Here is an 18,058-nt window from a genome sequence, read left to right on the forward strand (position 1 = left end):
AGTAAATGCGAGGGTCTTGGCAAGAGGCGTGGAACTCAAAGATAAAGAATCACACAAAGTGGGAGTGTCACAGTTGCTCTTTGCTGATGACACTGTGCTCTTGGGAGATTCTGAAGAGAAGTTGCAGAGGTTGGTGGATGAATTTGGTAGGGTATGCAAAAGAAGAAAATTAATAGTGAATACAGGAAAGAGTAAGGTTATGAGGATAACAAAAAGATTGGGTGATGAAAGATTGGATATCAGATTGGAGGGAGAGAGTATGGAGGAGGTGAATGTATTCAGATATTTGGGAGTGGATGTGTCAGCAGATGGGTCTATGAAGGATGAGGTGAATCATAGAATTGATGAGGGGAAAAGGGTGAGCGGTGCATTTGGGAGTCTGTGGAGACAAAGAACTTTGTCCTTGGAAGCAAAGAGGGGAATGTATGAGAGTATAGTTTTACCAACGCTCTTATATGGGTGTGAAGCATGGGTGATGAATGTTACAGCAAGGAGAAGGTTGGAGGCAGTGGAGATGTCATGTCTGAGGGCAATGTGTGGTGTGAATATAATGCAGAGAATTCGTAGTTTGGAAGTTAGGAGGAGGTGCGGGATTACCAAAACTGTTGTCCAGAGGGCTGAGGAAGGGTTGTTGAGGTGGTTCGGACATGTAGAGAGAATGGAGCGAAACAGAATGACTTCAAGAGTGTATCAGTCTGTAGTGGAAGGAAGGCGGGGTAGGGGTCGGCCTAGAAAAGGTTGGAGGGAGGGGGTAAAGGAGGTTTTGTGTGCGAGGGGCTTGGACTTCCAGCAGGCATGCGTGAGCGTGTTTGATAGGAGTGAATGGAGACAAATGGTTTTTAATACTTGACGTGCTGTTGGAGTGTGAGCAAAGTAACATTTATGAAGGGATTCAGGGAAACCGGCAGGCCGGACTTGAGTCCTGGAGATGGGATGTACAGTGCCTGCACTCTGAAGGAGGGGTGTTAATGTTGCAGTTTAAAAACTGGAGTGTAAAGCACCCTTCTGGCAAGACAGTGATGGAGTGAATGATGGTGAAAGTTTTTCTTTTTCAGGCCACCCTGCCTTGGTGGGAATCGGCCAGTTTGATAATAAAAAAAAAAAATTTTTTTTTGGTTTTTAAGAAACTTGATTCAAAATTTGTTTGGCTTGTCTTAAAGTGACAGGAACATAACCTTATTTTTCCAATGTGTTCTTCAGTCCACTTAACATAATTTTATGTAACATGCCACTTTTTTTATTTTTCAGGAACGTAACCAGTGTTATTAGAAACTTTACCGTATTTCAAAACAGAAGATAAACTTTCCCCTTTTTCTCATTGTAATTTACCAGCAATATCCCCCCCTTTTTTTAAATACACCAGACTCCCGATCTTCATGATGGACGTGCTCCTTAAGAAACGGGATGAAGAGATTTTGTGAAGGCCAGATACAACATAATGTGCTAGTAGAGTACAGGAAATACATTCTTACCTTCCTTCCCTCATTCTAACCTGTATATGGTTAAATGCTTGCCAGTACCTGTATAATTATCATAACAGTATTATGGTATATTAACAGAATCCACTAAACCTACTGGCTTGACTGCTACTAGATGACTAGTACATTGACTACCATCAATAACTTCCATGGCTACCACTGCTACCCTCCACAGCTACCTTGAATACCCTCAAACAAATATCAAATTATTAGTGCTATTGCAATATTAATGTTACATGTGCTGTTTAGTATTATTTAGAACATTTATAAGATGTAGCACAAACTTTTTATTAAAAAAAAAAAAACAGGAGCTCAAAACTTTTGTGACAGAAGAATGTGTGTTGTAGATGAATGGTTCAGAGAGCATGTCGGTTCTCTGAACCATTCATCTACAACACAGAAGAATCTACTGAGAGAAATAGGAAGAGCTTAACTTAAATTATATTTACAGTAAAAGATTAAGGCAGAATATCAAACTGTTTGGAAGGGGCCCCTCACAGCATTTGATTTTTTCTAAAAAATATTGTTTATTCAAGCTATTCCATAATTTAATTGGAAGTACACATTTTTCTTTTTTTTTCAACAAGTCGGCCGTCTCCCACCGAGGCAGGGTGACCCAAAAAGAAAGAAAATCCCCAAAAAGAAAATACTTCCATCATCATTCAACACTTTCATCTCACTCAAACATAATCACCATTTTTGCAGAGGAGCTCAGGACACAACAGTTTAGAAGCATATACGTATAAAGATACACAACATATCCCTCCAAACTGCTAATATCCCAAAACCGCTCCTTTAGAGTGCAGGCATTGTACTTCCCATTTCCAGGACTCAAGTCCAGCTATATAAAAATAACCGGTTTCCCTGAATCCCTTCACTAAATATTACCCTGCTCACACTCCAACAGATCGTCAGGTCCCAAATACCATTCGTCTCCATTCACTCCTATCTAACACGCTCATGCATGCCTGCTGGAAGTCCAAGCCCCTCGCCCACAAAACCTCCCTTACCCCTTCCTTCCAACCTTTTCGAGGACGACCCCTACCCTGCCTTCCTTCTCCTACAGATTTAAATGCTCTCCATGTCATTCTACTTTGATCCATTCTCTCTAAATGACCAAACCACCTCAAAAACCCCTCTTCTGCCCTCTGACTAATATTTTTATTAATTCCACACCTTCTCCTAATTTCCACACTCTGAATTTTCTGCATAATATTTACACCACACATTGCCCTTAGACAGGACATCTCCACTGCCTCCAACCGCCTCCTCGCTGCTGCATTCACAACCCAAGCTTCACACCCATATAAGAGTGTTGGTACTACTATACTTTCATACATTCCCTTCTTTGCCTCCATAGATAACGTTTTTTGACTCCACATATACCTCAACGCACCACTCACCTTTTTTCCTTCATCAATTCTATGATTAACCTCATCCTTCATAAATCCATCTACCGACACGTCAACTCCCAAGTATCTGAAAACATTCATTTCTTCCATACTCCTCCTCCCCAATTTGATATCCAATTTTTCTTTATCTAAATCATTTGATACCCTCATCACCTTACTCTTTTATATGTTCACTTTCAACTTTCTACCTTTACACACACTCCCAAACTCATCCACTAACCTTTGCAATTTTTCTTTAGAATCTCCCATAAGCACAGTATCATCAGCAAAAAGTAACTGTGTCAATTCCCATTTTGAATTTGATTTCCCAAAATTTAATCCCACCCCTCTCCCGAACACCCTAGCATTTACTTCTTTTACGACCCCCATCTATAAATACGTATATTAAACAACCATGGTGACATTACACATCCCTGTCTAAGACCTACTTTTACTGGGAAGTAGTCTCCCTCTCTTCTACACACCCTAACCTGAGCCTCACTATCCTCATAAAAACTCTTTACAGCATTTAGTAACTTACCACCTATTCCATATACTACTTGCAACATCTGCCACATTGCTCCCCTATCCACTCTATCATATGCCTTTTCTAAATCCATAAATTCAATAAAAACTTCCCTACCTTTATCTAAATACTGTTCACATACATGCTTCAACGTAAACACTTGATCTACACATTCCCTACCCACTCTGAAACCTCCTTGCTCATCCGCAATCCTACATTCTGTCTTACCTCTAATTCTTTCAATAATAACCCTACCGTACACTTTTCCTGTTATATTCAATAAGCTTATTCCTCTATAATTTTTACAATCTCTTTTGTCCCCCTTCCCTTTTTATAAAGGGACTATACATGCTCTCTGCCAATCCCTAGGTACCTTCCCCTTTCATAGATTTATTAAACAGAAGTACCAACCACTCCAACACTATATCCCCCCCTGCTTTTAACATTTCTGTCATGATCCCATCAGTTCCAGCTGCTTTACCCCCTTTCATTCTCCGTAATGCCTCACGTACCTACCCCACACTTACATTCTGATCTTCTTCACTCCTAAAAGATGGTATACCTCCCTGGCCAGTGCATGAAATTACCGCCTCCCTTTCTTCCTCAACATTTAAAAGTTCCTCAAAATATTCTCGCCATCTACCTAATACCTCCCTCTCCCCATCTACTAACTCCCCTACTCTGTTTTTAACTGACAAATCCATACGTTCCCTAGGCTTTCTTAACTTGTTTAACTCATTCCAAATTTTTTTCTTATTTTCATTAAAATTTCTTGACAGTGCCTCTCCCACTCTATCATCTGCTCTCCTTTTGCACTCTCTCAACCTTTCTTTTACTCTCCATATACTCTGCTCTTCTTATAACACTTCTGCTTTGTAAAAACCTCTCATAAGCTACCTTTTTCTCTTTTATCACACCCTTTACTTCATCATTCCACCAATCACTCCTCTTTCCTCCTGCCCCCACCCTCCTATAACCACAAACTTCTGCCCCACATTCTAATACTGCATTTTTAAAACTATTCCAACCCTCTTCAACCCCCCCCCCCCACTACTCATCTTTGCACTAGCCCACCTTTCTGCCAATAGTCGCTTATATCTCACCCGAACTTCCTCCTCCCTTAGTTTATACACTTTCACTTCCCTCTTACTTGTTGTTGCCACCTTCCTCTTGTCCCATCTACCTCTTACTCTAACTGTAGCTATAACTAAATAATGATCCGATATATCAGTTGCCCCTCTATAAACATGTACATCCTGGAGCCTACCCATTAACCTTTTATCCACCAATACACAATCTAACAAACTACTTTCATTACATGCTACATCATACCTTGTATATTTATTTATCCTCTTTTTCATAAAATATGTATTACTTATTACCAAATCTCTTTCTACACATAGCTCAATTAAAAGCTCCCCATTTACATTTACCCCTGGCACCCCAAATTTACCTACTACTCCCTCCACAAAATTTTACCCACTTTAGCATTGAAATCCCCAACCACAAGTACTCTCACACTTGGTTCAAAACTCCCCACGCATTCACTCAACATTTCCCAAAATCTCTCTCTCTCCTCTACACTTCTCTCTTCTCCAGGTGCATATACACTTACTATAACCCACTTTTTGCATCCAACCTTTATTTTACTCCACATAATCCTTGAATTAATACATTTATAGTCCCTCTTTTCCTGCCATATCTTATCCTTCAACATTATTGCTACTCCTTCTTTAGCTCTAACTCTATTTGAAACCCCTGACCATGAAGAACGTTATGTACATGTCCTCAGAATCAAGATTTCATGATCTTGCAGTGTCTGACAAGTTGTACAAGAATGGTATACAATACCATTCTTGTACAACTAACCCTACTATAACTATCTTTTTGGGTAGGACCTGCTTTCACTGGGGAATCCCGCCTACCAGTGACTATGCTCTCGTCTGCTAGACATCCCCTTCCACTTGATGTTAGTGTATAAGCACCAGGCTCCTTGCCTCTGCTCCAGAACCTCCATGACTACGGTGCTCTTTGCACCAACTCCAAGGCTGAGGGACTGTATATAGTTCTACTGTCTTCAAATTATGTCTTGGAATCTGTATTGATAAAGCCACTGGATAGCGAAATGTCTACAATAAAGTTACCCAGATGTTGTACATGTGTCTTTCTCAGTAGTAGTAACCAGTTACCAGTAACCAGTGTACCAGTAGATGACTCACTACCAACCGTCTCTGCCTGAGTCACTGTCTGTATTCATATTGTGCTGACCACAGCAGTATTCAAAGACCCCCTCACATATGGGTACTGTGGGCGGCAGTCAGTCATACGAGAGTGAGCAAGGAGATAGGTACGGCTGTTTGGGTGCTACCCACATTATCCGTAATTATACGTACTTCCAGCCTACGTGAGTATTACTTTACCCTATCCACGTGTTCGAACTCCCACATGATATCTTAATTTCATATTTTTATACTAATACAGTGGAACTTCGTTTTTCAGCCACTGCGTTTATTGGCCAATTCGTATTTAGGCCTGTTTTTTGGGAGAAATTTTGCTCCATATTTTGGCCGTTGCCTCATATATTGGCCGTATTAGATGCATTAGCCCAGAACACCGCGTGTAGGTGAGTCAGTCTCCCTTTGTCTGTCAACGAGTGAGCATATACCCACACATTCATCCAAACATTTCCTTAAATCCATTGCTTTTGGTGTTTTTTTATTAAGTGCGATGGTGAAATAAGTCACCATGGGATGTATGGCAAAAACAAATCAACAATCACTTCTATCCTGGCAAAGAAAGAACAAATCAAGAAAGCTGATGTGGCTTGTATCATGGGCAGGGAGTGTAGCAGGCAGACAGGGAGTGTAGCAGGCAGGCAGGGAGTGTAGAAGGCATGCAGGGAGTGTAGCATGGAGGCAGGGAGTGTAGTATGGAGGGAGTGTAGCAGGCAGGCAGGGAGTGTAGCATGGAGGGAGGGAGTGTAGCAGGCAGACAGGGAGTGTAGCAGGCAGACAGGGAGTGTAGCAGGCATGCAGGGAGTGTAGCATGGAGGCAGGGAGTGTAGCAGGGAAACAAGTAGTGTGGAAGGGAGGCAGGGAGTGTAGCAGGGAAACAAGGAGTGTGGAAGGGAGGCAGGGACTTTAGCAGGGAAACAGGGAGTGTGGAAGGGAGGCAGGGAGTGTAGCAGGCATGCAGGGAGTGTAGCAGGCATGCAGGGAGTGTAGCAGGCATGCAGGGAGGGAAGTAACCCCAGAGAGGGCTTTGATACCAGAAGTCCTTATGGAGAGGGATTTCCCTTCCAAACAATTATCAGTCCTCCCTCTCTCCATAAGCCATAAGCCAAGAAGAGTCTTCAATAAAGGTATGTAATAGTGATTTAAGTGCTTATTTATTTATTTAGTTCTCATTGTTTTGTGTATGTAAAACTATAATTAATCTTTAAAAAATGTATTTTTGTGTGAATATTTTTGGGTGTCTGGAACGGATTAATTTTTTTTTTTTTTCAACAAGTCGGCCGTCTCCCACCAAGGCAGGGTGACCCAAAAAAGAAAGAAAATCCCCAAAAAGAAAATACTTTCATCATCATTCAACACTTTCACCACACTCGCACATTATCACTGTTTTTGCAGAGGTGCTCAGAATACAACAGTCTAGAAGCATACACATATAAAGATACACAACATATCCCTCCAAACTGCCAATATCCCAAACCCCTCCTTTAAAGTGTAGGCATTGTACTTCCCATTTCCAGGACTCAAGTCCGACTACATGAAAATAACCGGTTTCCCTGAATCCCTTCACTACATGTACTTGTAGTAAATAATTTTTATTAATATTATTATTATTAAATTATAAAAGTAGTTCACAAAGACCAGGGTCATGAAGGTCGAGAGTCTTGTGTTTCTCCTAATAATATTTATGAAAATATTATAACTGCATTTACAAAATTATACAAATAAGCAGTTTAATAACATACACATACACACAGTTGAAAAAGCTCTCACAAAAAGTGTCACAAATTTTTGTTGATGATATTATAACCACAAAAGGTTATAAGATACAAACTGACGAAAAGTAATTTTAAATTGCACGACAATCTATGTTATGTACTGTATATGTGTATTTGTGCATCAACAGCTTTCAGTCACTTCTGGTTTATACCTACTGGTAAGACTTTCATCAATGATTTAGCATGTCACCCCCAAATACATAATACCACCAGTAATACAGGTGAGAGAATAACTAAGAACAGAAAATCATGAAATCTTAAGAAATGCATGTTACTAACCACAAAACCACTTATTATACCCAAAAATGCTGTAGCAGGCAACAATGACCACCACTTTGGATGGGAAATTTTTTAAGAGATCAGCTCAATAACATAAAAAATTACCTCACACTGACTCACTTCAACCCAGTCAGGCCTCCTGACATGATTTGATCAGCCAAGCTACTGGTGCTTTCAGCTTGAAATCCCAAGTGGGTGCACCCGCTGAATGGGACAGATTTTGAGGACATTATCAGGCTCTATATTATGAGTACCAGTATGGGTTTTGTTTTTAAAACATTGTTTTAGTCTACTGATTTGAAATCAGTCTCACTGGAATTTTCCAGACACAGGTGCTCCTCAATTTACAATGGGGTTGCATTCTAATGAACCCATCTTAAGTTGAAAATATTGTAAGTCAAATATGAATATGATATATAGTAAATAAATAAGTAAATAAATGACTACTGTCACTGAATAAGTAAATAAACAAATAATTACTGTAGCTAACCAAATGCCTGCATTGAAAAGTAAGTAAATGAATACAAGTTTATCCTATCAATAAACATACAGCACTGTACAGTATTGAATGTACGTCGCTATTACACCATCATCAAGTCAAAATATCATGTCGAACTATTGTAAAGCAATGAACATCTGTAGAGATAAAGATTTATCTTTCTTGCTTGTACCTCCAGTAAAGCCCAACATTTTACGTAGTATTCGACTGGATTTTCTATATATCTTTTTGTCTTATCTGCATCTAACAGACTTAGGTTAAAAATGTCTGAGTGTTTAAGCATTTTCACTATAGTAAAAAACTGAAAAGATAAAGAAAAATTATGTAGAAAATAGCATGCAATTCATTATACAAAGATGTTTTCTGTTCCAATTTTTCCTTTTCTTTTAAACATTAACAGTATCTGGATTTCTTATCGAATGAACCATGAGATGAATATTTTAAATTAAAGGGCTCACAAGTAAGTGTAAAACCAAGAATGACACACTAGCGAATGTACCAAAGTAGTATTTACAGTGGTCACTTTCTTGACTATTCTACTCTCATCGTGGTTTCTAAGATGGTGAAATTTGGTCATGATGCAATCATAGCCAACTTTGAGAATTTTGAATTTGTATGTAAGTTTGGTGTATTTATAAAGGACAAAGCCTTCCAATTACTATTATGGTTATGATTCTTAACATGTTGGAAAACTGCTGAACTGATTCTGGATATCTAAGAGATCTCTTACATAATGTTTACCTGTTATTGATTCTGGGGGTCACTGCCCAGAGGCCTCATGGATGACTGCCTGATCAGCCAGGCTGTTAGTTCTAGCAGCAAGCAAACCACCATAGTCACCACAGCTTAGCTGATCAGGAACTGACTTGAGGAACTTGAAAGTTTTCACTCAAAGACAGCTAGGGTTAAGTTGATAATTTCCCTTACATATGAAGTGTTGAGAAGTTTTGGACCCTTTACACTAACTGAGTTATCCCATATTTTACTTGCTGCACCATTGCTTTTTCAATGGGTGTATTTTGTACTATATGCCAAGCCTCTTGCTCTCACATGAAGTAATTTCAGAGTGCAGTTTTGGAACAAGTCTCTTCAGTATTTTTGACATGTAAATTATGATGTACTGTATGTTTCTCACATGCACTACAGGGAGTACAGTCTGAGGGACTTTATGCTGAACTGATGTAAGCAGCAAAAATTCTACATACGATCTCCACATCTTGAAATTCACCTGCCTTAAATGGGACTGTTAGAATGTAGCAATATTTCAATGTTCATTTAGTCTTTAAATATGTACTTTTATATCCTATGTATGATTTTTTTACAATCACCGCAAGAAATTTAATGTACAATGGGGACAAAGAGGCTTGTGCTTGTTCTAATCTACTGCTAAAACAGTTATCTATAGTGATGTGGTAATGAGGTACAATTTTAGTGTGAATGGTAATTATATTTTCCATGTTATTTATTGACATACTATGTCTTATTTTAGTCAATACCAAAATTCTTTAATATTATATTTCCTTTTATATAAATAGATATATAATTATCTAAGCACAAAAGTGTAATAAATGCAAAAGCTGTAAATGTTATTTTATTTAAGAGTATATAATATATAACTTGAAGAAGAACATCATCATTTAAAAAATATTACTTCTGTATGTATGTAAGTTAAGTGTAAGTTGTGAAAAATTTATATGTGTAAATTTAACAGCTGCCAGGTATCAGGCATTTCTTAACAAACTAATAAAGTTTGGCAGTCAAGAACATAAAGTACAGTACTACTGCTATTTATCAACAGTAACCAACAAAAGTGTTTTACTGCCAAACATGATATACAGCTTAAGGTAGCATATACAATATATCTAAAACTATCAAATAATAAATGTGAATTTCTTTAGGCTTTTAAATTGTAAACAATGACTTCAACTCTATTGATGATGCAACTATAATAGCATTACAATTATCAACCTCCCAGGAGATGAGTGTGAATCCCTGGGACAAGGGATGGTGGGAAAATCAGCTATGCGTGCAGAAGTAAAACATTTACACACGGATTACATCAAAATTTAAAACCAATTATTTTATTTAGAATGTAGGAAGTATTCTGTAGGCCATGCTGATGAGGTAAGACACTTACTTTCATCGCGTGTTACCTGACAATTCTATAATTCTACATATATGATAATCACTTCAACTCCAATGTAAATAGCCTACTTCCTGGGATTCTGCAATATAGCAAATAATGCAACTGCATTCACATGTTACATATGCAAGTTCATTCACAGGTAAAGGTTTAACATTTATTCAATCTAAATATAAAGTTGTCAGCAATTTTTCAACGCACTAATATCATAACCATTAACTTATTATATTGCTATTTTAAGCTCATTAGATTATGCAGCCATCTCAATGATTCCCGGGTGTTAAATTATGTAAACAGTAGTAACAGTCTTACCTGTGGAATACTGTTCTGAAAGTCTGGGTTATTTAGTATGAGACTTGATGCACTATCACGACCAGAATACCCAGAGTCATAACCACTTCCCTCATCACAGTTTAATCTGGAAGAAAACATTAGTGTATTATTATATAAATTTCATGTACAACTTCAACAAAGCCCAAAAGCATTTCTCTGAATAGTATACAAAAAAATCAGCCTTCCAGAATGCATTAAATCCATAGTACATAGTATTCATTATTGGGTAAAAATTATTTTGGAAAGAATAGCTCAAAATACTGCATTTCCTAAGTCAAGCTTTCAAATCCAGACTTTCAAATCCAAAAAGCCTGCAAAGTTCGATAGATTTTTCCTTAATTTTAAACTGGATAAAATGAAATCCAAAAGCAATTCCCCCAACTGCTTATAATGTTTGTAGTGTTCTTGGAAAGTATAGTATCTGCATTCAATATTCACTATCTTCAGTGCCAGAATCAGTCTAGGTGAATAGCAAATGGCCAATGGTCCATGGAGTGAGGGGGATGTCTAGCACAAGATATGTTAGTAAGGTAACTCAAGGCAAACTGTTCCCACAATGCCCTGCATGCCTGATGAATTTTTTGTTGGAGGGGACATGATGCAGGCCTACTTTATCTCATGTAGGCCCAATATTCCTGATTGCAACCATTTTGAGGGCACTAGAATTTAAACATTGATCTATGTGTGGCAGTATATACACACCCATTGATCAATGTGTGTGGCAGTTTAAGGGTTAAGCTGAGGGTCCACTGTACTTATGCTCTCCCCTTTGTATAGCATTTTTTATTAAACTGTATACCTATCATGCAGCTCCCAACTGACCACATGATAGAGATTGTGGGATACACTCCACTTCATGCTAAAGTGATCGAGGTTTACAGTCAAAAGTCTTTACAACTTAACAGGATTTTACTGAATGCACCAAAAATTAGGAGTGAACATAGGCAGGAGTGAGCTACTTTAGTCAGTAAAACAACAAGAATGTACATTACTGCTTATCAAAGTCGGTAAGAGCAATATACTGTCAGAGATAATGCTAGAGAACTGACAGACAACAGAGAAAAAGATAAGAACAGTTAAGATGGAAAAGACAGTATGCTGCAGCTTGACATTCTCTGCTGCAAGACTCTCAGCTGTGATTACCTACTGAAATACATGTGACTTTTGTAAATATGTACAGAATTTATTAGCGGTGTGTTTTATGAAGCTCCACATGGTCACCATACAGTACAGTATTTAAATCAATATGGAGTTCAGAGAAAAGAGAACTTCACAAAAACAGAATAACGAATTTAACATATAACCAAACTAACCTTTGTAATAATCGCTGGCCCATCATATCCAGGTCATGAACCAGGCTACCAGTAACTTTTTGGTGCATTTCTTTGTGACGTTCAATAGCACGTTTAGCACCATTGACATCATCAGCAAAATCACTTTGCTGAAGCTCATCCCTGACATCTTCTAATTGATCTAGAAGTTCATTGGCCTGCCAAGTAAAATCCTCCACTGCTAACCGTAATTCAATCCAAGTATTGTGATCATATGCGAGAGTTCCATCGAAGTCTGTCGTTAACTGGCTAGGATCTATGGTCTTGGCTAGAGTCTCTACACTTATTAAATTAGTCTGGAAAATAAAGCACATGGCTTAATATTCTTAGGTTTGCCATTTAGAAAGTACATCAAATTTACCTTTGACTACAATTAAATGTATAAAATATAGACTGATAATCAGCAGTGCCCAAAAACAAAATGCCAATTCATTATGTAGATGAATTACATAATTTTGTTTAATTAAATACTGTTTACTATTTGTGATATAAATTTTTATCCTAGCAGTATACTTACCTCAAACTTGTACTTATGGCTACCTATACTGGTTCGTTGCTTTTGCCAAAAATTGTCTGGTTTCACTATGAATACAGTATAAATGTGTGGGGTGAAACTTTCAGCCAGCTCCTTCAAGATGGGTTTAACGGTGTTCCACGTTGACCCTCGCATATCTATTATTACTGTGAAGCCTGCTTCCCGAACTTCATCACTGCATATAGAGGTAAGCAACATATTTAGTTTATAAAACCATTCTGCAAAAGGCCAATGCAAACATTTAGTGCAAAATATGAGAATATCACTGTCAAATTAACATTATTTTGTTAAAAGATAAATCTGACCACAGGTGTTCCTCAACTTTCGATGGGGTTACGTTCTGATAAACCCATTGGAAGTTTAAAGTATCATAAGTCCAATATGAATATGATATGACAAATAAATGAGTAACTATTGTCACTGAATAAGTAAATAAATAAATAATTACTGTAAGTAACTAAATACAGTACCAGCATTGAAAAATAAATAAATGTATATAAGTTACAAATTTGCCACCTTCATGCTGAGTAATTATCTGAAGTTTCATCTCCAAAGTAATTGCTTATGTGCCATTATAAAGTAGTAATACTGTAAGTTGAACCATTGTATGTTGAGTAGTACCTGTATAATGGTAGTCATCCTCTCTAAGGAGGATTGTAAGAATAAATACAATTTGAGGCATACTACAATGACACTGCCCCGTCTGCATGATATACCACCGAACACAGGAGAACATATCTGCCAAACCTTGTCATACATTTCCTACTCTACCCAGCTGATCAACTCTTAGTTTATCCAGTGTCTGCATGAATAACAAGCTAAGGGAGCTTCATACCTAGCTAGCTGGCTCACAGGCCTCTCTGTATGGTAAGTCCTTGTGATTGGGTATTCTGTATTAAGGGTAGATCTGCACCTAGTCATTGTTTTTGTTTTAAAACAAACAGTACAGTAATTTTCTTCCACTGCCTTGAAAGACCTGCTCAAATTAAATGCTACTTAACATATACAGTAGACCGTCATTTAACATGGTAGTTACATTCCTGAAAATACCATTTTAGTTAAAATCATGTTAGACAAACTGAAGAACTTATGGGAAAAATAGGGTTACATTCCTGGGAGCCCCAAAAAAGCCAAACAACTTTTTTTTTGGACCTCCAGATCTTACAAAAATAAAAGTGAATATGTCACTGAAGTTCATTGTCGTGATGTATTATGTTGTTTTTACTGCTTAAGATTACAAATGCAACAGAAATAATAGTATGTCTTACCTTAAATTGTAGGTGCTGGTGCTTGTGGATGATTGTGGAGAGTGGAGAGTTATGCTGTGGCCCTACTGGGCTGAGGTGGATGGCAGAGGTACTACTACTGAAGTCGATGGTTGTACTGGAGTGTGCATAAATTCTGTAATGGATTTCTGTTCTATTTTACCCCGCAGTACATTATAGGACTGATGGTAAGGCATCAGCTGCTCTAGACACCGTTTCAGGGTCCTCTTGAGTGAAAAGTCTAACTTTAAGTCAGTCAGTAAATCAGTCAAGTCAGTAAGTCAGTCAGTCAAGTCAGTAATACAGTCAGTCAGTCAGTTAGTTAGTGAAGTAAGTCAGTAAATCAGTCAGTAAATCAGTCAGTAAGTCAGTCAGTTAGTGAAGTAAGTCAGTAAATCAGTCAGTAAGTCAGTCAATAAATCAGTCAAGTTAGTAAGTCAGGCAGTAATACAGTCAGTCAGTTAGTCAAGTAAGGCAGTAAATCAGTCAAGTCAGTCAGTCAGTAAATCAGTCAGTCATTCATCACACAAACTCATATTTACTTCATTATTTTTATGTACACAGAGAGATGCTTCATTAAGGCCACAGGCTATCTCTTGTCTAATACAGTATCTCTATTTTCTTCGTTAATTCTAAGACTTAAACCCTTAAACCTTTTCTTGCCACTTTCAGCAACACTTGTATGCCTACTGGGTGCCATGATTGCTTAGCAAATTTAAGATATGGCAAGAAAAAGATATAAACTCCCAGCAGAGGATGGTACGTATCCCACAGGTGATGCGCTCAAATTTTTCCCCCTCCTGTGAATCATGTTAAGTTAATTTTATGAAGTGTTATACAAAAATATGCCACAATCCTTCAGTCGTGCTATAACCAAAACGTGCCTGACAAAACTGTTAAATGACGGTCTACTGTAATTCAAACTACAATAAGTACTGAATGACCATTTGTTGGTTAGGAATGCTAAGATAGTGTTAATGCAAAAAAAAAAAAAAAAAAAAAAAAAAAAACTTATAAAAGCCTAGCTTTTATAAGAAATTTTTTAAAGCAAAAAATTTCCCTTCCTGAGTGGCTGGTTTTCCTGAGAAGCCAAAACTATATTTATTGCTGCCCTGTAACATTCAGAAGCTATGGAACTAACTGCATACTAGACAAGATACGTATGCATGTGCAGGACTTAAAATAGCTGTGCTGAATGCTTTGAAACAGTACATATATGTAATGTAGGAATATGGGATATAAGAAATTTATACTATTTTAAAAATACAATATTAATTTCAGTTGCATTCATATATGCTAATACAAATGTTAAAATTAATTAATATTTAGCTACATTATTAAAAGTATACTTAGTGACACATCTACAGAAAGTACTGTAATACTGTTCAGTACCTAATGTAATTTGTTTCTTATTTTAAGAAATTTACAAAGAAAATTAACCTGGAGTTCATTTCAGGAGACTTACATACTAAACAATAAAGAAAGGTCAGCAAATCTTTAATGAGCACCACTTACCTAGGAATCTGCATGAGGTACTGCAACAAGGGATGGTAATCATCATGCTTGAGACGATCTCTGCGAGTGCTGGCAGGGAAGGTAAGAATAGGACCTGGCCGCTGATCTCGTCCCCCAGACAGAAAGGCCACCTTCTCGTGCAAGATGGTCATCACATCTACAGCCCGAAGACCATCCATTCGCTTTGGAACTGGAAATAATAAAGTAATGATTTAGTATTTAAGCCAAATGTATTAACTGCTTGAAGAGTGACAATAATTTACCTGCCTATTATAATTAAACTAAACAAAAATATACAAGCTAAACAATGAAAATTAAATGTGTTTACATGATTTCTGCAACTGAGAGGGGTAACATTAGCCCCTGAAAATCCATTCCCCATATTCCAGTATATCTATTCAGAGAACTGCAGGAACGAGTCTTATAACAAACTTTTTCCTTGACTTTCCCTTGAATATGAACATGTAAGTCTGTAAGGTGACCCCTCTCCTCTTCCAATGTGCCTATAGATTCATCTCTTCTTCCCGAAAAGATGGTGCAGCCTTCTATTCATCCATTTGCAACTACATGACTACAAGTTAGGTAGTGTGTCTGCCTTATGCTTAACTGATGGATGATTGATCCTCCACCACTTCTCATATTTAATGAGCCACATGCGTTTAGTGATTCATGAAATACAGTGGTACCTCAGGATACGAACAGCTCAAAACGCGAACAATTATGCAAATGTATTTATGTAGGGGCTTTTGTAAGTGTATTTTAGGGGGGTCTGATACAGATTAATCTAATTTACATTATTCCTTATGGGAACAAATTCGTTCGGTATCAGCACTCGAACAGCCTTCTGGAATGAATTAAGTTCATATCCCAAAGTACCACTGTACACATACAACCTTCCAGTCTTCAGAGTAGAATATTTTGTACAGTGAAAGTTCTCTTTACATTTTCTTGCTTAGCAATCTTGCCTTGAAAAGCCCCTTAAATGCAGGCAAGATTTCTGAGCTAGAAACATGCAGAGAATTTTCAGTGACAAACCATACCACGGGTGGGTATGGTTTGTTTGCAATCGTGTCATTACGATTTTGTGAGTCAATTTTCACTGTCCTTATACATTCAATTAAATATCTGAACTATTTAATGGGAATGCTTTAAGTCCCTTGAATTGGACTCCTTGGAAAGTAAGCAAGAGAGATGCATCATAATTTATGCCTGAAAAATCCTGGAGAGACCGTTAGAGGTGTTCCTGACTTTGTGAGAGGCTTCGAACTCCAAATCTACACACCAAAATCACTCCAAATGAAAGTATGACACTTGGTAGACAATACAAAATTCAGTCGCTGACTTTTCAACACCTTCCCTTCTTGCATTTAGATAATTACCAACAAGCCTCTGGTTGTCTTCAAGAGGGAGCTTGTTACATTCTTCAAATCAGTTCCTGATCAGCCAGACTTTGGCTTGTACAATGGACCTTGTGCAGCCAGCAATAACAGTCTGATAAATGAGACACTTTGGCAACATTTGGGTATCTCTATTCTGGTAACGTTTCACCACACAGTGACTTCTTCAGTCCAATGCAGAAAAAGGTGAAATAAGAGGAGTAGTCAGTCACTTAGCCTTGAGTCGAAGTGTTCAGTCCATCAATCTTGACAAAAGTATAGCATATTCGCAGAGATGGGGCCAGGTGTGGGTTCCATACTGGTACTGCAGTAAGGAACCCATACCTGGGTTCCATACTGCAGTAAGTCAGGCCAATATAGGCCTGACTTACACAGTGTACAGTTTCTTGAATGACTCCTTACTTAGATGTCAAAACACTGTTCTTAGGTTTGCCAGGTGCCCATATGCTGCAGCAGTTATTTGGTTAATGTGCACCTCAGAAGATGTGTTCGGTATGATGCTCACCCCAAGATCCTTTTCCTCAGTCTTATTTGTTCTTCCCAAAACTTCATGACTTTGCACCTGCTGGGGTTAAACTCCAGGAGCCATTTGTCAGACCAGGCTTGCAGCCTGTCCAAATGTCCTTTAGGCTTACCTGATCCTCGTCCACTTGTATTCTTCTCATTAGCTTCACATCGTCTGCAAACAGGGACACCTCTGACTTTACCCCTTCTGGCATGTCATTCACACATACTAGAAACAACCGAACTCTGGACTGACCCTTAGGGCACCCCATTGGACACATGTACCCACTCTGACACCTCTCATGCACCAGCACACATTGTTTCCTTCCTCTCAGGTATTCCCTGATCCATTGCAGTACTTACCCTATTATTCCTGCCTCTCTCATTGTAAGAAAAAAAACAGAAAAAGGAAGGGAGGAAGGAAGAAAAGAAGGAAGTTACACTTAAACGAATGAAGGAAGGAAGGGAGGGAGGATAACAAACAGAGATCACAAGCATAAGTCAGTAGCTACAATAATAAGACTACAAGGAGCTGAACACAACACATCCACTCAAAACCTTAACATTTATCTTCTTTTAGTTTTCTCTTCAGTATTTGGAAGTGGTTAATTTAAAAGGTCATGGACTACTGCAATTAATTTACAGAGGATATAAGCTGACACATAACTCCAATAGAGTTAGAGGAGCAAGATGCTTTGAAACCTAGTGTACTCACTCTGAGATGTTTCCACGGGTCGAGTCCTAAGTCCCCCCTTCCCCTAACCCCCCCAATACTCTTAAACCTATATATTGAGTTGGCCTCCACCAACTCTTCACCTAGTTTGTTTGCTCCTGCCTCTCACAACTACTGGAT

At 38.1% G+C, this 18,058-nt stretch overlaps 1 protein-coding gene across 14 annotated transcripts in view; it reads right to left on the reverse strand.

Annotated features, from left to right (window-relative positions):
• trio (trio Rho guanine nucleotide exchange factor) overlaps nt 1-18,058 on the reverse strand; it is an 810,995-nt gene that overhangs the window by 572,223 nt on the left and 220,714 nt on the right. For all 14 annotated transcript variants that reach the window (XM_070095516.1, XM_070095520.1, XM_070095522.1 and 11 more), the window contains 4 exons: nt 15,305-15,494; nt 12,507-12,699; nt 11,972-12,285; nt 10,638-10,743 (listed from right to left, as the gene is read on the reverse strand). In XM_070095516.1, the coding sequence (XP_069951617.1) occupies nt 10,638-10,743; nt 11,972-12,285; nt 12,507-12,699; nt 15,305-15,494 (803 nt within the window). The remainder of the gene's footprint in view (nt 1-10,637; nt 10,744-11,971; nt 12,286-12,506; nt 12,700-15,304; nt 15,495-18,058) is intronic.

The sequence above is a fragment of the Cherax quadricarinatus genome, chromosome 50 (assembly GCF_038502225.1).
Source record: "Cherax quadricarinatus isolate ZL_2023a chromosome 50, ASM3850222v1, whole genome shotgun sequence".
NCBI lineage: Eukaryota > Metazoa > Arthropoda > Malacostraca > Decapoda > Parastacidae > Cherax > Cherax quadricarinatus.